General features: G+C 42.8%; 1 protein-coding gene across 33 annotated transcripts in view; it reads left to right on the plus strand.

Annotated features, from left to right (window-relative positions):
- The window catches only part of KCNMA1 (potassium calcium-activated channel subfamily M alpha 1), a 739,251-nt gene that overhangs the window by 531,292 nt on the left and 184,878 nt on the right, over positions 1–23,081 (plus strand). For all 33 annotated transcript variants that reach the window (XM_045841891.1, XM_045841892.1, XM_045841893.1 and 30 more), the window contains exons 13-14: positions 4,659–4,728; positions 10,408–10,563. In XM_045841891.1, the coding sequence (XP_045697847.1) occupies positions 4,659–4,728; positions 10,408–10,563 (226 nt within the window). The remainder of the gene's footprint in view (positions 1–4,658; positions 4,729–10,407; positions 10,564–23,081) is intronic.

Below are 23,081 nucleotides of genomic sequence, written 5' to 3' on the forward strand. Positions count from 1 at the left end.
AATGTCACCCACAAAGAGGAGTTCATTTACCAATGAGTTTGTTTCAACCAGTTTCCCCAAATGAAAACATTTTGTTCACTGAATACTTTCTCAATGCTTTTAATACTAATAAGAATTTTTAAGACAATGTACTATAGAGAGTTTTCAAAACTATTTGACTCTAAGTCCCTGCTCCCATTTTTATAGAATATCCACTGTGGGGCACTCTTTGTGTTACAGAACAAACAAGGGGGGCCTGGGACAATATACTATTATTGAAAGAAGGCCCCGGGTCCATTATGTCCGCCGCCAGAGGAAAGACGTCTCTCAATGCCAGAGATTCGTGAAAAGGAAAGGAAATGTTTATTTAATGCTATACAGACTTCAAGTAGTGACCTAATGTCTTTATCAAAAATCCTAAAGTCCCTAAAAACACCCACAAACACCCAGTTCTTCCTTCCTTCCCCCTTTGCCCAGTCCAGAGTACCGTATCTCAGGAAAGGAAATAGAAGTCCATGGCTCAGGCAGTCCTCTGGTTCTTAGTTAGTCCTCCATCTCGACTGGAAGACCTCCCTGGGTTCCTGGCACCCTCGGCTGAGTCGCCAGGATCTCTGCTAAAACCAGGTGGTGGTTCCCCTTCTAAAGCTGCGGGGGTCCCCACTCTGGCACAGGCACGTGGTCCTCTCTCCCAGGGCCACGGGAGTCTCCACTCTGTCAAGGCCGTGTGGTTCTCCCTCTCTGGGATGCGGGAGTCTCCACTCTGCTAAAGCCGCATGGTTCTCTCTCCTAAAGCAGCATGGTTCTCCCTCAATGGCTGCGCATGGCTCTCCTTCCTAAAGCAGCATGGTTCTCTCCTCCTCAGGGCTGCACATGGCTCTCCTTCTCAAGGCAGCGTGGTTCTCCCTCCTAAAGCACCACGGTTCTCTCTCTTAGGGCTGCGCATGGCTCTCCCTCCTAAAGCAGCATGGTTCTCTCTCTTAATGGCCGCCAAGTCTGGGTTTTAAATCCCCGCGGCCAGTCTTCCTCTGCAGCCTCATTTCTGACTCCTCCCACACTCGGCTTCACATGGCAGAACTCGTATCCTTCCAGGTTTACTGGGCTGCCATCATCAGTCTGGGCAGGTGTGGCCCCATGTCCTGGAGCCAATCTTCTCCGAGCTCCCACACAGGCACTGTAGCTTGGGGGATCTGCCCCCAGTCACGTCTTGGTGGGGAAGTTACTTCCATTCCCCTGGCTCAGAGATGATCACAGCTATTTAACATATCCATGCAACCAGCCAAAGGCTATAGATATGTTAAATGACCACGCCAGAGGGTAGCTGCAAGGCTGTTGCTATGCAAAACAGCTCTCAATGGCCCTGCTCCATTTGTCCCTTCCCTCAACCCACACCCTGTGCGGGGGGCGGGGTGGGGGGGTGGGGGGGGGTGGAGACATCTTAAAATCTCCTGGACACCTTAAGTTCCCGGACCCCATTTCAAATGCCCATTTGGGGTCCCCTCTCTTGGCTGCACCCTGTAACATTTGGAGAACCCTTCCCAGTAACTTCCTGCAAATGGGTTGAGCCTGTCTAAGGCCACCCCCTGCCCAGCTCCTACTCTTTACTATTTCAGAAGAAAACTGCTCCATGTTTGTTCTTTCACAGACCCAAATTCCAGACTACTTGTGTCTATGAAATGTCTCAAAAGTTAAGCTATTTTGCTCCAGATAGTTAAAGCCCTTTTGAATTCTTTTCTCCTACAGCAGAGTGGTTAAGAGCTGGAAGGGAATAATAAGGAGAACCTTCTGGAGAAGAGATGAACTAAGAGAAAACATTTCACTCCCACTATATTCCCAGGAACTCTTGCCTAATTGCAAACAGCCATCTTTGGGATCTAGACAAAGATTCCGATCTCCCTGCAGCTTGGTTTACTGTGTCCTGGGATTTCACCGAGGTACAGGGTTGGGAAGTTGCTTTTGCATCATCACAGTGCTCCCATCTCCTTTCTTTGCCTTTAATCAGAGGCCCCAAGTGACATGAGCCTCCCCATCAGTGAGGTGGGGGAATTCCTCCCTGCATTTCGGGTGAGCAAGTCCTCCTCTCAGCATCTGGTCCTTGTGTCTGGCAAGCGACATCTGGTGCGATGTTCTCTTTGCACTCGCTTTTCTTTGGCAATATGATTAGTGCAGTCGTTTTGAGGAAGTCAGTGCCTGAAGTCTTGTAAGCATTGGACTTGCCAGGCTGCAGGGAGATGGGTTCACCCCTTAACTGGTCACAGCTGGAAAGTGACTGCAACAGCCTCAGCTTAAAGTGGGTCAGTCTGCCCTTTCCTTGTGTAACAGGAAAAGACACTGGCGTTTGGGCTGCCTGTCACTACCAAATCCAATAAGCAATGACAGTGATTGAATCTTTTATGGGTGCTTTATTCAGATGGCTGGCGATCCGAAAAGATGGCGGGTTCATACCCAAACAAACCATCTTCCCTTCTCTTTCCTGGCTAGATCTTTTATAAGTGGGTGGGGGAGAACAAACAAGATGCAGTGAGGGCTTTGAGATTCAGAAGCCGTAACATTCCTGTCCTGGGCAGTTAGCTGATCCCAAGGGGGAGGGGTGGTCATCTGCTCTCCCTGGAGCAAAGGTTCAGAGGTCCCCAGGCGGTAATCTTCTATCAGTGCCCCAGGAGGTCGGCTGTTTTTCCCAGGAGCCAGGATGGGCCTTATCTGTAGTTTCTGAAACAAAAGCTTTAACATACACATTACTTGCTAGACTCAAACCCCTTAACCTTAAGCTAAAATTTTCTAAGTCCTGAGTCCCCTATCACTTGAACTAGGATTCCCATGGTTCACTAAATGTTTGTATCATTGGGAGTGATAAAAATGTAGTCTTTAAGAAACTAGACCTCATTGTCTTCAAAATTTCATCCCAAAAAATCAAAAGAAGATGAAGCTTAATGTGTTAACTCCACAAAAAGTTTGAGGCTGGCACTGCTTTTTTTTTTCCCTTCAAAAGTGACTAGTTGAAATGATAATAGCTTTGAAATGGGCATTTCTCTTAATCACAATATTTTATATAAGCCCTGAGTATGATAGGGTTAATGTGAAGACATATAGGTTCCCAGGGTGAGCGGTGAGTGGCATGATGCCAAGGCATAAAGATTCCTGAAGAAAGTATGTAGTATCAGAAATGTAATTAAGCCATCCATTAACCAGAATCAGAACTAAGGCCTGGGCAGCAAAAGGAAATGGGAGATCCAGGGTTAAAAATGGGCTTTGTCTTTCCCTTATTTATATAAGCCTCCTTCCTCCTTAATTTAATGAGACCAATCTGCCCCTTTTGAAATTAAAATGTCAAAGATCCATTTGAAATGAGCTAATGCAGAAAACTGGCTGATGCTGTGAACTGAATTCAGAGGGCTGACAAAGGCTCAAAGTCCTTGAGTTATAAGCATGGGCCAAAGCAACACTTTTTCAAAAATAAGATGAAATCCTTCAAGTGCAAAAGCCCAGGGTGAATTTGTGCATGAGGAACTTATGTGTGATCTGTTTCCTAAATTCACAAGTTGTAGCTTTTCAGACAAAGATGCTTCCTGGCTGCCTTTTCCCCATCTTTGCACAAAAAGGGAAGGGACCATAGCATTTCTTTGTGGGAAGTTTGTGGGGGTGGTCATAATAAATGCATTTGCATTTCTGAGTAGGCTTAGGAGGTGGCCTTTCTGTGGATTCCATTCTCTAGCCTTCCTTGTCACAGAAGGAAATGTACAATGTCACCTCTGACAGAGTCAGTAATGACAAAAACCATAACTTACACGTGGAGAGGGCTTTTAATGATTTCAAAGCATTTTCACATCTGGTCTCTCATTTTGCTTTTCATACCAACCCCGTGAAATAAATAAAGCAGGCACTGTTGCCCCCAATGTCCAGATGAGGAAACAGTCACAGAGGACCAGGATTTCCGAAGGTCACCCAGTACGTTAGTACAAAAGCTGGGACTGGAGTCCAGGTGTTTCTATTCCGCTGCTCCTGGCCCCTCCCCTTTCCGCAGAGGGATTGTCAAGCAAACAGAAGGGGAGGGGTGGACAGTGGTTAATCCTGAGCTGGCCTGAGGGCATTTTGGAGAAATTTTCCACCAAATCAGGACCTATGGAAGGCTGAGCCATCGATCCCATCTTAAGGGCCCTGCTTAGAGATCATTTTTGTGAGTGGCCATGTATATAACAATTAGAATCATTTGATTTGTCATTGTTGTCTCAAGTTATTAACTTGGGGAATTGGACTCCTAGCAAATTGTTTCTAGGCTCTCTTCCCCAGGGCATGAGATTGCAAACCTCCCTTGGCCCCATGAATTGGGCTTGCTTTCTTTAGGTGCCTATATAGGCAATGAGCCCTGACCCTTGTTCTGCAACCCCCACCCCCAGTACACACCCCCTCACATACCATCCATTGCCAAGACACCACAAGGCCTCTCTCTTCTTTTATGCCCAGGACACAGTCTATGACAGTTGTGTGGTTTCTTTGTCACACTACCACGGGGTACAGTGGTGGAAACACAGTTTAACTTGGCTCAGTGCCTGCAACCCCCCAGGATGGCCCTGGCTGCTGGCACCACACTTAGTGCATTTGGTTATAATCAAATTAATCTTATCAGACTCCAAGGGTAAGGCTAAGGCAAACTGTGTCTCAGCTTTCCTTTTTTTCTTTTTCAGAGTAATCTCCATAAAGAACTACCATCCGAAGATAAGAATCATCACTCAAATGCTGCAGTATCACAATAAGGTAGGACAGTGAGAGCCCCTCCTAGGCTCAGAGATGCACACATGGGTCCAGCCTCTCCTCCCTCACTGTACAGCCAAATACATGTGCATGCACACACAACAAAGGCCTGGATAAAGAGGGTGATGGGCAAAAACCTTCTTGGGCCATTTCTTCAGTCCAATCATCTTGTTTGTAGTTGATTACGGGGAGCAAGCACCTTCAGTACTGATTCATTCATTCAGGAAGCATTGGTTGGTCCTGTAGTTTCAGAAATATTGATGCATTTTTAGATCTCCTTCCAACAACTTCCCTTTTTATGTGTTGCACTAGTTTCTTTAGTTGGTATTTACTGAATACCTCCTAGGTGGTCCACATTCTTTGCCTGACCCCCTAACCCCACATGGATATAATGAAGTCCTATTTTGTGCCCTCAAGGATTCAACACTCAATATGTAGAGAGTGTCCCAAATTGGACTTTTCTATCTGAGACCACGTGAATGTTGGGGAACAGAACATGGTTGGGTGGAGAATGCAGAGTGTGGCATGCTCAAATTCAAGATGAGAATTGCATGGTTGAATTCAGGAAAAACGGTTGGCTAGCTAGAGATTAAACATGTAGGAATTGTCCTAGTGCTACAGCTGACAAGGGGGTTGGAAAGTCTGTGTTGTTTCCCAGAGCCCAGTCTTACTCAGAGGCAGTGCTCCTTCACTCAGACTGTCATTAAACTCCTAGGAAAACAGCTCTGGGGGAGGGAAGGTGGCACTTTTTTCTGCTTGACACGGAACCAGTTACTTCTAACCCTTAATGAGGCTTAGAAACCAGAGGCTGCTCAGTACCTGGAACCAGGTGTCCTATCTGAACAGAATAACTCCCTGCTGGGTTTTGAGTGAGCTTGTGTCCCATCTTATAGGCCACATTCCCTATGAAATCGGCAGTCAGGTAACCCAGAGAAGACCCCACTCTGCCAAATGCGCCAGTGCCATGCCATTATTTCTTAATTGTTGGCAAGTGCTGCCCCATTTTGTGAAATGGAGGCCCATCAGTGGCTGTTGTTGAGTGGAGCCTGCTGTCAGTGACTGGCCTGCCACGCAGGTCTGCTGCCCACTGCCAACTGTTGCCCAGCCCTGGGCAGGTGGTTCCATGGCAGACAGTGTTGCTCTGCAGCCAGTGGGCTTGGTGATGGGCACCCAAGGTCACGTTGTCCTGTGCGTCTCTGGAAAACCCAAGGACACTAAAGAGAGAAAGTGAGGACATTGGTAACTCACCAGCATTGATTTGGAGAGGTTTTTCTGACAGCAGCCCCTGCAGGTGGAGGAGCTGTGGCCGGTGACAGCTCTGGAAGCAACTAACTTTTCTTCTTTCATTTGTGGTTTGAAATTTTCTTTCACGTGGGAGTGCTTTAAGCTGTTGTTTAGATTTTTTGACTGAATTTAGATTGAATAGGAAAATTAATATGGTATATTTACAAAGGGACTTGAATTTCTTCCTTTCTGCTTCTAATGAGTGCTGATGTAGCATCTTCAAGAAATTAAGGAGGATTTCAGCTATGGGATTGTTGTCAAACTCAAAGTAGCTTGGTGAGCCTAGGATCCAGATGGCACCTGGTCAGTGTTCTCATGATCGCAGCAATCTGCATGTCTTCCATAAACCTCCATGTCGTAGTCGTTCAGAAACTATGATGAAGACATCAACTGACCCATGATTATTTGCTTAAGACACTTTTTATTTTAAACCACCCTATTCTACCCTAAATTCTAAAACCCTAATCCTTGAGGGTTTTAGAATTGGACAAAAATCACCTATGAGACTTTGCCCCTGGAAGTTTTATTTTATTTTAAACCACCTTAATCTACCCTAAATTCTAAAACCCTCAAAGAACAGAAAGTCCACTGGTCATTATTTGTTATCTTATTCCTTATAGAGTTGCAACTAGACATTCTTCACCTTGCTTTATAGTTTAGCTCTGCTCCCTAAGGTCTTCCTATACCCACCATTTCATTGTGTTTTTCTCCACCTTCCATGCAATATTATTTTTCTTCCTTTCTTGGCACTTTCTCTTCACCAGACATCTTTACCCATTAAAACTTGCTTTCAGGAAAAAACCTGGTATGTGTATATAAGCTCATATCACTGTCAACATAGTCCAAGGGATAGTTAATTCCATCATTGGATAGCATATATGAAATATAGAGAATTTCAGTCCCCTGTGACCATATGAAGGTAGTATTATTATTTAGGGCCTAGAGGCATGTAGGGAAGCTGCCTGCTTGCTCTCCATATACTCTCATAAAACTGGTCCTGGTTTGTCAGCATAATAATCTCAGATATTTGTGTCATATTTTATGGTTTTAAAAGAGCTTTGGCATCCATTATCTCATTTAGTCCTTTTCTAACCATCTGTGCACTTTAACATCCCACTGTGTCTTTGGGACTCTAAGCTCTGTCTCAGACAGAGCAGCTCTGGTCAGCACAAGTCATGATCACTTGGCAGCCAGTGAGCTAAGAGAACTGCCAACTACCACCTTCTCTTTGAACAGAGCCATAGTCCACTGAACCAAACTGTGGTGCCTCAGAGTAGGCCTCATAGAAAGATTCTATGAGGATGTATTCTCTACAGTGGATGTGTTTAACATCATTGGAGTCTGTGGAAATGCTTGCAGCCTAGTCAACTTCAAACAAGGAAAGAATATAGTCTAGGAAGTTTTCTGATTTGATTGTAGATGACTTGAATCTCTTCAAGGAAAGAATGGTTTGTGGTGTCTTGGAAAAGTGCTGGTCCTGATGATTTAGCTATTACTGGACTTTTTCCTTCCAGTAGACTGTAGTGAAAGAGGTCTTTTTCTCTGACCTGGAAGCCAAGTCCTAATGGCCCAGTCTTTTTGACTTGCTCACTACAAACTTACACTAGGGTGTTGAAAGTGTTTTCTCTATTGTGACCTTCTTTGTTCCTCATGGGGGCCTCCCCACAGTTTTGTGTGTAGTGAGAGGTGGGGCTGGGACTGGAATTCATTTCTCCTGGTTTTCCAGGACAAACTGTTTCACATTTCTCCTTCTTGAGATGAGCAATGGCGCAGCAGCAGAAACCGGGCACCATCGCCTGCTGGACCCTGCTCAGCAGGTCTGCTTCTCCAGGTTAGAGAGGATTGCCTCTAGACTCCCATGCAGCAATGCTGGCGTTTTCCACTGAACCTATACTTCTCTCAGTGAGAAAGGACAGAGTTGCCAGAAACAAAGAATTTGAGTTCCTGGGTCACCTTCCTCATTTTGTTTCATGCACATAGAAGTCCCTAGTCCTGGGCTCTGGTGCATCCCTTGCATCTCCCTCCCTATGATTGCAGAAGCTATGGGGCCCAAGAGAGGAAGCCCCAGAAACAAAAATAAGTGCCTTTTTTGTGTACTAACATGTAGAATATGTTTAAGGAACTCAAACCAGATGGGCACAGGAGGGACCCAAGGCCTAAAAGCCTGGACCTCATACCCTGGATGGCACATGCAGATGTGAGAACCCTCTTGAAAATGTTTTGTTTGTTTGTTTGTTTGAAGATGCCTGCCTGGGGCTTGGACCACCCAAATCTTTCACACTTGATGATTTTATTTTTCATTACTTAGATTTAATGTCTCCTCATTCTTCTCAGATGGTGTTAATGCAAATGAACATTTCTTCACTGAGACTGATTGATATATTATTCTCTATGGTGCCAAGGAAGTGGAGGGGAAAGTGGCCTTCATAAGCCAGCGGAAAGTAAGGAGAAAAATGAAACAAAGGGCAGGGCTCCTTGCTGTACTGAGGATTCAAAGTGTAGAAGGTCTCTGATACTCAGCTGGACAGATGCTGCCATCAGCTGTGGCCCACACATGGGACTATTTGAACAGTGCTGTCATCAGAAGGATACAGTCACCTCTCCCAGGAGTAGACTCCATTGGGTCAGGATGCACGAGATTGTCACGGAACTGGATTTTGCAAGAAGGGGTTTCATTGGAGTGGTTATTTCTGAAAGCAGAGCGGGGACCTTTGAACCTGCCCCTTGTTTCTCCATGGAGTCTTGTATCTCTTAGTACAACTAACTATGTATATGGTGCTGAAAGTGAAGGGAAGGCTCCTTGGTGCCCTTTGGGTTTGGAGAGACAAAGCAACCTCAGGGCTGTAGAGTCTTGGCACTGGGGCAGAACCCAGAGGGTTCTCTTCCTTGCAAAGTCAGGGGTCTTTCTGCTGAGACCTGGATACTTGCTGAGTTTTAGGGGCACAGACTTTTCATTTTTGGATGTTGCCTTCTCCATTTGTTAGACAAATTGCATCCTTAGGAAGTTCCTTTATAAAATAAGCCAAAAATAACTACCTTCTTTTAGTATATTCCAGTCAATCTCAGTTCTGGCCCCTGGAACACAGCAAGACCAGCCTTATCTCTCTTCACCACTACAGCACCTGGGTATTCAGAGGTAACTCTTCTGTCTCCGTGAAGGTGTGGCCCTACTTCAGGCAAACACTGCTGGCTCTCTTAATTGTTGTTCTAAAGGTGTTTTCCAGAACTCACATCTCTCTTTGTGCGTCATTTGTTCTCTGTAAGTTATTCAAACAGCCAATTTCCCTTCCTACATCTGACTGGTAAAACTGCATCAGGCACTCTGGAACTAGCCTGACCAGTTCACATGAGAATGGAACATTCATTGACATTCATTTCCACTGATCTGGAGACCATTTCTAACTAACAAGCATTGGCTTGCTCTGTAATTTGTCACACAGTTGGCCTCTCATGGGTTTACTTACCCACACACTTAAGGTTTTTTTTTTTTTCTTTTTCCTCCTGTCTGCTGCCAAGTTAGGTCTTCTCATTTTGAATTTATATAATTGATTTTTCTTAACCTAAATGCTATACTTGACATTAAAACCTTTTAAATCTTTTCTGGTTGTTTTTTTCTGCCCACTTTTTCAACTCTGGAGAACTTTTCAAATCTTGATTCTTTCATCCAGTGTATCATCTATGACTCCGCTTCATGCCACTTAAAAGTAATTGGCTGAGCATGGCTCTGGGCCCTGATCTCAGCGTCTGACCTAACTGTTGAATAGGATCAGTCCATCTGCAACAGATTGTAACATGTCTACACTGTGATTTGCCTGATGATTTAGGGCAGTGCTTCTCAAAGTGTGGTCCCCAGGCCAGCAGCTCAGCATGGCCTTGACCTTCTTAGAAATGCAAATTATCCAGGCTCACCCCACACCCACCAAATCAGCAACTGTGGAGGAGGGGCCAGCAATGTTTCTGTTCAGACCCTTCAGGTGACTCTAATGCTAGCTCAAGCTTGGAATAGTGGGAAGGTAGGTAAAAAAGAAATCTCAAGTACCCAGGCATCTGACAGCATTAGAGTCTGTCTGAGGAGCCAATTTATGAACAACCTAGTTAGACATACTAGTAGCATGGGCCAATGTCACAAGAGGAATTTCCTTTGGACTTTATTTGGCTAAAGTCAAACCTGAGGAAAGGTCTTGGGCTTGGTGGGCACAGAAGCAGTATTCCAGAGAAACTGAAGTCTGATGAAGAGAAGAGTTGAGTAAAACACCAAGCAGCAGACACAGGCATGGGCAAGAAAGGACAAGTCTGGATGACCCTGAGCAACTGGGCAATGCTGCACTGCCCAAAGGAGATTTTAAACAATCAAACATTTAACAAAGTAAGGTCTCATAACTGTTTTTCTTTCCACAGGCCCATCTGCTAAACATCCCAAGCTGGAATTGGAAAGAGGGTGATGATGCAATCTGCCTCGCAGAGCTGAAGCTGGGGTTCATAGCCCAGAGCTGCCTGGCCCAGGGCCTCTCCACCATGCTCGCCAACCTCTTCTCCATGAGGTCATTCATAAAGGTAACGTCGTGTCCTATTAGAGCACATTAGCCCCCGATTCAATTTGTCGTGGGGTTGAGTAGAGAGCACAGCTTAAACTCAAAACAGATCGACGAGCTTTAACCACTTTGGTTGAGGAGAAATTCCTTGTTACAGATTTGGGCAAGAGGCCAACTTCTTTCAAAATTATGTTTTTATTTTTATTTGGCACATCCACGGCCATTAAATGATTGTTCAAAGCACAATCCACTCTTTTTTTTAGGTAAACCACATGTTTATCTATCAACAAAGCCTCCGCTGTTAAAACAAAAATATGATTTATATACATTCCATATGGCACCAGAGTGCCTAAAGAAAAGAATTATCATTTTGCTCTTTTACATCAAGTGGCTGGTGGACCTCTCACTGTGCGGATAAATGCAGACCATGTGTTTGTGCTGAAGCCCAAACCCCAACAACATAATTCATTTATTTATTTCTGCACAATCAAGGAGGCCAGCAGGGCTGACATGCCACGGTTATTTGAATGGTGAGTGAAACGATGAACTGAGTCCTCGTCAGTGGCGCCCTTTACACCGTGAGGCACACGGTCTGGATTTGCTCATCGCCTTGTCAGCTGGCTCACCTCAGCGGGGCCCCTGCCTGCTGGACCAGCTCGAGCAAAGAAAGACCCAAATCTGTCCTCACAGGCCAGGCCAGGCGTGTTCCCAGGATGTTGGGTTGAGTGTTCAGGCTCCTACTGAGAGGGCCCTTGGAGCTCAGTGCATAATAAACCAGAGAATAATAAACTGGAGAATGATAAACCAGTCCTTTTCCTTGGACTGTTCTCAGCCTCAGCAGTCAAGGTGGCAAATCAGTGCATTAAAAACTGTTTAGTTTGGGTCTCTCTGATTTGGCACTGGTGGCCATTAGTTCTAGATCTGGGCTTACATTCCCCTCCCTGTTACTCATTTATTCACCTTCCCCTTTTTGACTTAGTAGTGGTTAAGGTGGGAAGTCAGTGAGTCACCAGGGGGTTCTGCAAAGGGCATCCATACCTTTGAAATCAAAGGTGTGAGGTCTCCAGGCTTTTGCTGTCATTGCTGCTATATCTACAACCAGAGATAAGGCCTTTGGTGTGTTGAGGACATGGCCCTGGATTTGGTGAGAGGGATTGGCTGGAGGATGGAGATGCAGGTGATGGAGCACAGCCTCTGCAGTGCTGATCCTGGGCCTCCGCAACTTGTCTGACTTAGAACATGATATTTTTCTAGGTCCTTACTTACTGTACCCCCACCTAATTTATATTATGTAGCCAATTTATAGTTAATATTCCTCTGTAAAAGAACAAATAGTTTTGGAGTCCCTTCAATCACTTTAGCAATGGATGTCTTGATGAAAAACTTCTTCTAGTCACTGTGTGTACAGACCTCAACCTCACTGAACCCCTGGCTCAGACCCAGCTCACAGATAGGGGCATTGTGTTCCTTTAAGTGGCTTCTTTAGTCCAGGCTGCAAGTACCCTGCCTGGCTGAAACAGAATGCAGGCAAAAGGGAGGTGGCAGGGTGATCTGTGTCGCAGGGTGTAAAGACAAGCCCAAAAGCCAGATGGAAGCTTGTGTCTCCTAGACCCAGGATAAAGAACTGTCACCAAGAGAGCTTTTTGGGTTTGTTCAGCCAAGCTCTGGTGGTTCTGCCCAGTGGGGAATCGCCCGCAGGACCAGGCACGAGGTCTGAGGCCCTGGACTCTGCTTTCTTGTGTTGATGTAACACGGCCTTGGCAGGGCCCCACTGCCTATGGGGCACTTGACATGCGTATGTTTTGATTTTGTGGTGCCTGCATGGAAACTAGAGCCACCTGTCAGGAAAATTAATAAAATGGATATGACACTGCTTCTTCAGTGTTATTACCAGCAGGGAGAGAGAACTTCTGTCCAACCTCCCTTAAGACCTCTGCAGCCAAGGACGTTCCCTCCAGCCCAACAAATCCCACTGCCAAGTTCCTATTTAGGAAGAGCATGTGGGAGAGGCCTGGCCTGGTCCTGGTGTAACTAAAAACACATTTCCCTCCCGGGGTTATGTTACTGTGTTGTTTCTGTCCAGGCCAGCTCCTTGGTGTTTGGGGCTAGCTCTCTGCGTATGGCCACATGACATTCAGGTGGTCTTCATGTTGGGATTCGCTAGGCATGTGACCTGACCTGGAAACAACACTTCCCTTCACTGATTTTTTTCATTTAAAATAGGGACAGCCTTAAGCATATGTTCCCCATTCTGTAATGTCATCTCTGCACACTTACCCTCCAAATCCCAGGTCTTTGTCTCTTTTAAACACTACAGTGATGCCTTCCTTGGAAAGTTTTATATATTGTCTCCCATTCCAAGGATCACAAAGCCTTCACTTATTTTTATTTGGGGACAGATGGAGAAGGAAATCTATAAATGGATTGTTGTTTACAGAAATTGCTTCCTTCCCTAGTGTCCCCCATGTCCTACGCAGAAAATGCATCAGCACTTAGTCCTATCAGGACGGAGGGAGACAAGATGGACCTTTGGCAACCTTTGATCCCTTGAGAACACTTAGCATTTCTAGAAGCCAGAGGTGGAGTGTGAGCTCACCCTCCCTCTGGCCCTGGGCAGGTACCCTATGTGTTTCTTGGTTTGGCAGAATACACTGTACTCGGTCCCTCCTGAAAGAAGAAGAAAGAGGAACAAGACTGAAACTGTGATGATATATCACAGGCAGAAGCACAGTGATTAGCTCCTGGGTTTTTAGAACCAAGACTGAAAGTGAGGCTGAGAAAGCTCAACAAAAGAGAAAGGGGCTACTGGTGTATAGCTGGTACAAAAGAGACCTAGCCCAGAGGCACCAGGAAATATGAGGGAGCACTTACTGACTTTCCCTAAGGTCACTTTGAAAGATCCTTACCCTAGGACCCCAAGTCATTGCCCCTGAAACCCTAGCTCTCATATTGGACACATTATCTGTGGATGGATCTAAATTTTGCGACTCTATTTCTATTTTTAGCCCACATCTTTTGAGTAATGAAATTTTAAAGTTCTCCTTTAATTTGTTCCACTTAACCTTTAAAACATGAGTTCTACAGTTTCTAGTGTGCTGGGATTTGTTTAACAAGCCATACTGACTTTATAGCCAATACCTTTATGAAAGAGGCTCAGGTTGGCCATTGTGGGGGTCCTCTGGCCCAGTGGCCTATTGCCAATGCCAGGTTAAGCATTTTGTCCAGCAATACCCAGTTTTGACCTACAGTCCCTCTGAAAAGTAAAGGTGAATGTTCTGGTTACTATGAGTTATGAACATCTGTGCCTGAAACATCTTGTTCATTTACCAGTATCTGATCTCCTACCATCTGCCTGTCAGGTTCAAGTGAGAATCTTCCTAATGTCTTCTGTAAGGACCAAGACAATGAACTTATTTAGCCTATTTGCCATCTGCCTCATCCTTGAATAAGTGGCCACACTTATATCCTCTACTTGGCTTCCTCACTTGGATGTAATTTAAGATTCATTGATTGTTTTTTATTATTTTACAGTTTTACCATGTAACACTTAACTTTCTCTCCAACAAATCTGGTTTTAAGTTGGGGCTTGACCTGCTATTTTTGTGAATTGTTTTATTATTCTTGCTAGGATTAGCTGTCCTTGGACGTGATAAATTGTGTGGGTGTTGTGTGTGTTTAGAGTGCGATTAATTCTTAAAATTTATTTTCACTCTACACTAAGTCTTCAAACTGAGCACATTTAAATTGTTCTTAGCATCACCAACTATTTTAACTTGGCTAATCTACCTTTTTGTACACACATGTGCACTCTCTCACACAGCCTAGAATATAGCATGTGTTTTCCTAATCATTTCTTCATTGGATAAATGAGTTAAGAAAATATGTGATACAGTTTTAAAGTTTTTGCCTGTTTTATAAGATTTGGAATTGTGGGTGAAATTTACATAGTATTGATCCCAGTACTGTCTCCTCCATCACATTTTCTATTTGTGAAGAGGAAGCACTAGAGAGATCAGACCCATGTTATTCAGACAGTATCTTGGCTGAGTGGACTTTTCTGGATAGAAAAACCATTTGCTCATTATTGTTATTATCTTGTTGAGATAAACTCTCAGCAGTACATAACCTTACCAATAATTGTGGCCAACGGAATAATTTTTAATACTTTTGTTTTGGGTTATGTTTATGTACATGTGTGTGTTGGAGTATATGTGTATATAAAAACATGGTTTAGAAGCCGGAAACATAAATGAAGAATCTTTAATAATAGCTGAAATATACTAGGTCCTAATTATATGCCAAGCCTTATGCTGTGCTTTATATGAATTATCTCGTTTAATTCTTACAATGACCCTATCCAAACTTGGCACTATTACTAACCCCACTTTACAGTGGAAGGCACTGTGGATTAAGACAAGTTCAGCAACCTGCATGAGGACATAAAGTTGGAATGACAGACTCAGTTGTTAAACCCAGACAAATTGACTCCTGGTCAATTCCACAGCTCCATTCTGTGGGTCTTGTTGGCCTTTCTCTGTGGCCATTGCTGCAAGGGCAGAGGCCACTGTATCAAGTCAGATGAGGGGTTAGCCTAGTCTGGGATGAGTCAGGGAGGGAAATAAATTAGACTCTCGAGAGGGAGCTGACATCATGCACTGCTGTGTTTGGGATGGGGGGTAAAGCTAATTGGCTTAGGTAGGTGCTTCTGGGAGTCAACAAGCAATTTTTATTGGCTGGTAGGTATAAGCTCTGCAGGCCAGAGGTGTTTATCCAGGTGAGGGAGGCATACTAGAAGCAGGGCTGGATTCTCTCTGGAGAGGGAGCTGGTGAAAGGATCTCTGAAATGGGATCAGGGATCCAACTGATAAGACTGGAATCAAAGTGGTCTTCTATGTCTGATGCCAGAATAGAGGGTTTGTCTGGCAAAGTAAATGCATGTGGTGTGAGTTAGAAAGTGAGATACAAGCTATAGCTTATTCCATACTATACTCATGGATAGTGTCCCCCTAACCGCACTCAAGAGGGTGCCCTGACAGTGGACCTCTGCAGATATCCCCGATCAGTGGAGGGTGGCTCCCAGTACAATCATACCCACTTCCTTCATAATTGTATTCATTCTCATTGCTTCTAGATAAATCAATGACCATGTTTATATCTCTACCTAGAACCTCTCCCTTGAACCTGGTGTCATCCATGTACCTGCTACTCAACATCTCTATTTAAAAGTCTCATCTCATCTCAGACTTAACATATCCACAGTAGAATTCTTGGGGGTTTTTTGTTTGTTTGTTTGTTTTTTACTATAAACCTGTTTTTTCCCCTTTACACTGTTGGCTATGCCATCCTTCCTATTACTCAGACTAAAAACTTTGGAGCCATTCTTGACTCCTTTCTTTTTCTTGTGTACGTATTCAAATCAATGGGAAATCCTCTTGGTTCAACTTTTAAAATATGCCCAGAATCTGAGTGCTTCTCACCACCTCCATTCTTTCTATCAGCTCCAAACCACCATTCTCTGTCTCCTAGAATATTACACCAGCCTTCTAACTGGTCTCCACACGCTGACCTTATCCTTCCCTGCCCTTCAGTCTGTCTCCAATATGGCATTGAGAATAAACATTTTAAAGCATGAATCAAATCCCACCACCCCCTGCCTGCATCTCTCCACAGCATCCCATCATACCAGATAAAGTCCTTACAAAGGTCTGTAGGTGCTAAGCTGTCAGGTTTCCGAGACCTTACTGGCCTCATGTGGCAAGTGCCCTCCTGCTCCTTACATCAGCCACACTCCTGTTGGCTGGTCTCGGGGTTTTGTGTTGGCTCTTCCCTCTGGCTGGAGAGCTCTTCCCCTAGGTAGCTGCCTGACTTCTCCAGTCAAATGGTCATGTCCTTTTGCTCAGTGTTAAGTTCTTGGTGAGATCTCTCTCTAAAACAGAATTGAATTTTTATAAAGGGATTAAAAATAAACTTTTAATTGATGTAAAGATACAAATAAAAAGTGTGCATCTAATAAATGGAGAGCTTGTGAAATAGTCACAAAGCCGGCACTCTCACTGAACCAGGACGTAGATGAAGTTACAGTATGTCATCAGGACCCCGAAGCTTCGTTTTTATGTCGGGTGCCAGTGTATGTGTGGGTCTGTTTCTGGGCTCTCTTGGGGAGAACCAACATCTCCACAATGTTGACTTTATGAAGATGGTGGATCTCTAATGAGGGTGTGCTGTGTGTGATTCAACAGTTTTCCTGGCAAGTGCAAAAAAATCAAGAAGAATGTCATTAAGCTCATCAGTTTCTCTGGGGCTTCTGAGGGCCCCTACCAGGAGTAAATGTACTAATCCACATTCTCTAAGAAGGATCTAGATGTTCTCTGTTTCATGGGATGAGTGAAGTTTTCATGTGAAAACATACCAGACCTGCTTCTTAAAAATTTGCATTACTTTTCCCTTCACACCACATATTTCCACATCTACTCTCCCAGAGGCTATTATATCTTTCTTGACATTTGTTGTCACTGCCTCTTTTCCTTGAGGCAGTGCAAACACCTTGAAGCCTTGGGCTGCTTGCAGAATCTCCAGTGCCTAGAATGGCACCTAACTCCTAACAGAGCCTCCTAAAATGCATGTTGAATAAAGGAATAAGTTGGCCTCAGCCTAGCTTGGCCTGTCTTTCATACAGACAGCTGGGTGGCACCAGAACCAGCAACTTACAATTTTGAGTGACTTGGGTGCTGAAAACACCTTTTTTTTGCTACTATACGTGGTTCCCTGGGCAAATGAAGAGCTCTGACTCTGTTTAGAAACTTGAAATTCAAAGCTCGGTAATCCTTGGTGAGGATGCATGGGGACTGGTTAGATTTGGTTATAAACCCATTCTGACCGGCAGAAAATTCAGTTACTGTGTTGTTTAAATTCACAAATAATAAAAGCCCATATATTGTAATGAATTCGCTAAACTTCAGTATCCCATTCCAGTCAACATCACTGTGTATCATCTTTTTTTTTCCTGCTTAAATCTCCTTTGCTCAGTGGCTCTGCTTGCCTCCCCCAGTGCCGCCTGCTTTGCCTGAGATGACTAATGCCCACCTGAAGGGGAAGCAACTTTCCTGACAATTTCAAATGAAGAGAGAATTAATCCATGAACTATTAACAGGGATTCCATTCCCTTCTGGCCCTGGTAATTTCTAGAACATTGAATTAAAGAGTTCTCAGACCTTTACAAATTCTCAAGGCAAACATTATTAGCAGAGAAAAGCCCATACCCCATGTTAGAAGATTGCCAGAAAATGTCAATGGAATTTCAGAATAAAATGCAAAAGGTTGAAATGCCTCTTCCCCATCTTCTCCCCTTCTCCCTCCCCACCTCTGTCTAACATGATTAGAAAGTCATTTCATGTGTCTTATGTGTTTGGTCAATCAAAGGCAAACGTACATGATCGATGGTGACAGGGAACACATTTAACTCATTATTCTTTACTTTGCAGCAAAATGATTTGTGTAAACTGTCTGCCTAGCATTAAAGGTAAAACAAACTTAGAAACCCCAAAATGTTATATATTTGTCTAATATTTTCCTTTTGGTTTTAGAGCTGTAATCACATATGGATTCTTTTATTTGGCACTTGGCATGGACTGAACAAAGGGGAAGGCAGCCCAGAAAGATTACATAACACACACATACACACACACACACAGAGAGAGAGAGAGAGAGAGAGAGAGAGAGAGAGAGAGAGAGAGAGAGAGAGAGCCTGTGCCTGGTGAGACGGAGCCAGAGACGCTGCAATGACCGGGACTCACTGTGAAATCTGCAGAAGCAGCCCCGTACCCTAGGCCCTTATCAGCTGGCAGGATGTTGTCACTAGGCTTGGCCTCTTGACCAAGCCTCTGGTCAAACATCAAAATGAGCTCTTTCAGAGATTATTGTCCTTTAACTAATTGTGTGCATTTCTGAGTACACCTAGATATCCATGAGCTGAGTCCTCCTGGCCTCTCCTACTTCCAATTTTCTAACTTAGGTTTTATAGGCGCCACCCACTGTCTATGGTTTTTTAAGCACAAAATCTCAAAATGCTATTAAACCATTAGGAATAAAATCTCAAATTCCCTTCTGTTATCTACTGCTGGTTATCACTGCTTTAAAGGATGCCAAGTGTGAGCCTGAGCCCACAAAAATAATGAGGGACCTTTGAGTTCTTTTGAGGTGATTATCCTACATTTATCTAGCGGAGGCAAAGCAAAGAACCAGCATTGATTTGACCCAGTGGGTGTTTTGTCAAGAACTTTAAAATTACGATAGTATCCTAAGTTTGCTTATCACTTTATAGTTTATACAATACCTGCTTTTTACTTAAATGACTTTTATTTGACCCTCCTACACAAGCATTTTATTGAATATCATCTGGGAAATGTGCCTAATGCAAAGTAGCTAATGTTTCTACCTTCCTCACCTGTAGAAGAGAAGAAATAGAAGGGGAAACAGGAAGATGACTGACTTCTGGTTGCACAGCTGTATGGGAAATGGGAGCGTGAGGGCCAGAACTCCAGCAGGTCATTGGGTTCTTAGCTCAGTGCTTTCCCCGCTATTACAGATTGCTTCCCCTAGAGAAATATCTCAAATAGAAACACTACTTGGTTTTGTATTCAAATCAGTAGCTTCTAAGAATAGCAATCATGTTTCAATACCTGTAAATGTGATATCCTAGGTTTACCCAACCATATCAAACTACATGCTATAAAAGTTAAGATAAATTGCATGGTAGAAGATACATATGTTTGGCCCATTCCCTTCGTGGCGCCTTCATTTGAAAAGCACTGAGGCACCATCTTCCCTAGACCATAATGCCTTGCATGTGCAAGAATTTGCTTCTCCATCAATGCTTCAACCAAGCAGGGAAGGAGATGATGACCTGTTTGTTGAAGGTGAATGTAAGAAAGCTAAAAACAAAACAAAACTTAGTCCCAACCATCTGAAAAAAAGAATGAGTAGGTCAGAAGGCAGGTTGGTGGATATCCAACAGAGGGAGGTATCAGTAAAGAAGGCATGAGATCCAGAAGGGTTAAACTGCTGTAAAGAAGAAGAAAGAACACTTCTAAGGGGAAAGGTATAGCTAACCTTTATCATTGTAGGCCCCTTCTGATCTTCATAAAGTGTTATAGTAACTCAAATGACTTGGGCACAGGGGGTAAGCCTTTGAATTGATGTCCTTGGGATTAGTAGAAAAATCCAGTTCTGTTCACTTAGCATTTCTTCTGGCCATTTTCCTTTGTAGGAAAATGCTTAAGGTATATGGTCCCATTGAGATTCAGAAGTAATTTTAGTTGTCCAGATAGCTCCTTTTTTACTTTAAAAAATTAACTTACAGTACAGTTTGTTTGTGTGTATATAAAGTTTTATGCATTTTAAGACATATGTAGAATCATTCGACCAATACCAGAATCAGTGCACAGGACAGTTTCAATACCCCCCAAATTCTCTCATGCTGTCACTTTGCAGTCGTACCCTCACTTCCCATGCCCTGACACTGACTGTTTTGTTCTATCTCAATAGAGTTTTGTCTTTTTGAGATTGTCTTGCAAATGGAATCCACAATATGTAATCTTTGAGACTGGCTTTTTTTCATTCCGTATTTTGCCTTGAGATCCCTCCAGGTCATTGTATGTATCACTATTTCACTCCTTTCTATTCTGGAAAATTATGGCACTTTATGAGTGTGCCTTGGTTTGTTTTCCATTCATGCATTTAATTCCATTTGGGTTGCTTTCAGTTTGAGGTGATTATGAATAATGCTGATAAAACATTTGTATAGAAGTTTATATGAATATAAGTTTTAATTTCTCTAGGACAAATACCTAGAAGTAGAGTTGTTGGACTGTAGGGTAAGTGTATGTTTAACTTTAAAAGAAACTGTCGAAGTGTCTTTCAGAATGGCTGTGCCATTTATCATTCCTACCAGCAATGTATGAGAGTTCTTGTTGCTCTGCATCCTTGTCAACACTTGGCATTGTCAGTATTTTTAATTTTAGTCATTCTAATGGGTGTAGTGGTATCTTGTTTTGGTTTTAATATGTATTTCCATGATAACTAACGATGTTGAGATTCTATCTTATGCTAATTTGTCATCTGTGTATCATTTTGTGATGTGTATGGCCCAAAGCACTTTCAGGTGCTCAGGAAAACTGAATGGAGGTACAGTGATTTCCCATGTAGCTCCTGCTCCCACACCTGCATAGCTTCCCCCACTATCAACATCTTCTGCCAGCGTTCATTTCTTACAATTGATGAACCCTCTTCCCTCCAATCCATCTTTTTATCGTCTCCTTAAGTTTTGTCTTTTTCAGAGTGTCATATAGTTGGATTGTCAATTATATACAGCCTTTTTAGATTAGTTTCTTTCACTTAGTAATATGTTTCTCATGTTCTTCTGTGTCTTTTCATGGCTTGAAGGTTCATTTCTTTTTAACCCTTAATAATATTCCATTGCCTGGATGTACCCTAAATTTTTAAATCTCTCCATCTGTTGAAGAACATCTGAGTTGCTTCCACATTGGAGCAATTATTAATAAAGCTGCTGCAAACCTCCACCTGTAGGTTTTTGTATGGGCATCAAGTTTCAAATATTTTGGGTAAATAACAGGGAGTTTGATTGTGGGATCATATGGTAAAAGTATGTTTAGTTTTGTAAGAAATCACCAAACAGTCTTCCTAAGTGTCTGTACTGATTTGCAATTCCATCAACAATGAATGAGTTCCTATTGCTCCTCATCCTTGCCAGCACTTAGTGTGATCAGTGTTGGCCCAGTTTTTAATTGGACTGTTTGGTTTTTAATTTTGAGTTTAGAAATTTCTTATACATTCTGGATATCTTATTGGATGTGGGATTTGTACATATATTCTCCCAGTCTGTAGCTTATGTTTTTATTTCCTTGATACTGTCTTTCCTGAATCAAAATTCTTAATTTTGAAAATTTTGGAGGTTTTCTCAAAATATTAAATATAGAGTATCTGTAGGACCCAACAATTCCACTCGTAGGTATCTGCCCAAGAGAAATGAAAGCATATGTATAAATGTACCATGGCTGCATAACATATTACTAAACTTAGTTGCTTAAAACAACACACTTTTTTTCTCTTCCTTTACTGGAAATCAAAAGTCTGAAATCAGTTTCACTGGACTAAAGTGAAGGTGTTGGCAGGGCTGGTTCCTTCTGGAGGTTCTGTTTCCTCGCATTTTCTAGCTTCTGGAGGCTTCCTGCGTTCCTTTCTCATGACTCCTTCCTCACATCACTCTGACTTCTGCTTCGAGTGTCCCATCTCTCATTTCCTCTTAATTTGCTACATCTCCACCTGCCTCCTTGTAAGAATACTTGAGATTACAGTTAGGGCCTTCTTGGATAGTACCGGCCAACTTTAGAGATATTTGCAGGTTTTGTTCCAAACCACCATAATCAAATGAGTGCTACAATAAAGTGGGCTATTACCTTTTTGCTGGTGGAGGATCTTGCCTTCCACTTGTAAAAAATGCAACACCTGTGAAAAGCAATAAAGCAAAGCACAATAAAACAGTATATGCTGTACATAATAATCTCACATCTCCAAATCCTTAAATTAAACCACACCTGCAAAAACCTCTTTTGTCATGCCAGGTAACATTCATGGGTTCCAGGGATTAGTGAGTGGTTATCTTTGGGGTCATTATTTAGTCTACCATAGGCTGTTTTTTCACCCTCAAAGATCCATATTGATCCCACATGCAAAATGCATTCATCCTATCCTAATGTCCTTAAAGGTATGAATCCGACAGCACCAATTCAAGTTAAAAACCTCATCTAAATATCAACTCAAAATCCCAAATTTCATCATCTAAATCACTTATGGATGAGATTCTGCATATAATGTATGGTGGGACAAAATTCCTTCCATCCATGGATGTGTAAAACCAGAAAACAAGTATTCCACCTCCAAAACATCATGGAAGGACAGCTGTAGGATAACAGTGATAAGCATTCCTATTCCAAAGGGGAAAAAGGGGAAGCAAGAAAGGAGCTGCAGGTACCAAGAACCTTCAGAATTTAATCAGACAAATTTTATTAGGTTTCAACATCTTGAAATAATCCATTGTATCTTAAAATTGACATTAGGTAATGTGATTCTTCCAAATGTGTTCTTTCTCAAATTGCTTTGGATGATTTAGTGTGTTTTTGCACTTTCATATAAATTTTAGGATCAGCTTGTTAATATCTGCAAAAAATCCTACTGGTATTTTGATTTGAATTGTGTTAAACGTATAGACTAATTTGGGAGAGCATTGTATCCCAATGGATTCCAATCTATGAACATGGTCTATTTATTTAGATAATCTTTAACTTCTTTCATCATGTTTCATAGTTTTCAGCAAACAGATTCTGTGTATTTTTGTTAGATTATACATAAGTATTGCTTTCAGGGGTGAGGTACTGTTAATGATATCTTTTAAAAAATTAGTTTCCAATTGTTCAGTTCCAATTGGTGGTACATTTTTCATTATTGACTTTGTATACTGCAGTC

This window comes from Phyllostomus hastatus, unplaced genomic scaffold (genome assembly GCF_019186645.2).
Source record: "Phyllostomus hastatus isolate PE091 unplaced genomic scaffold, TTU_PhHast_1.1 phas_contig_38, whole genome shotgun sequence".
Classification (NCBI taxonomy): Eukaryota; Metazoa; Chordata; class Mammalia; order Chiroptera; family Phyllostomidae; genus Phyllostomus; species Phyllostomus hastatus.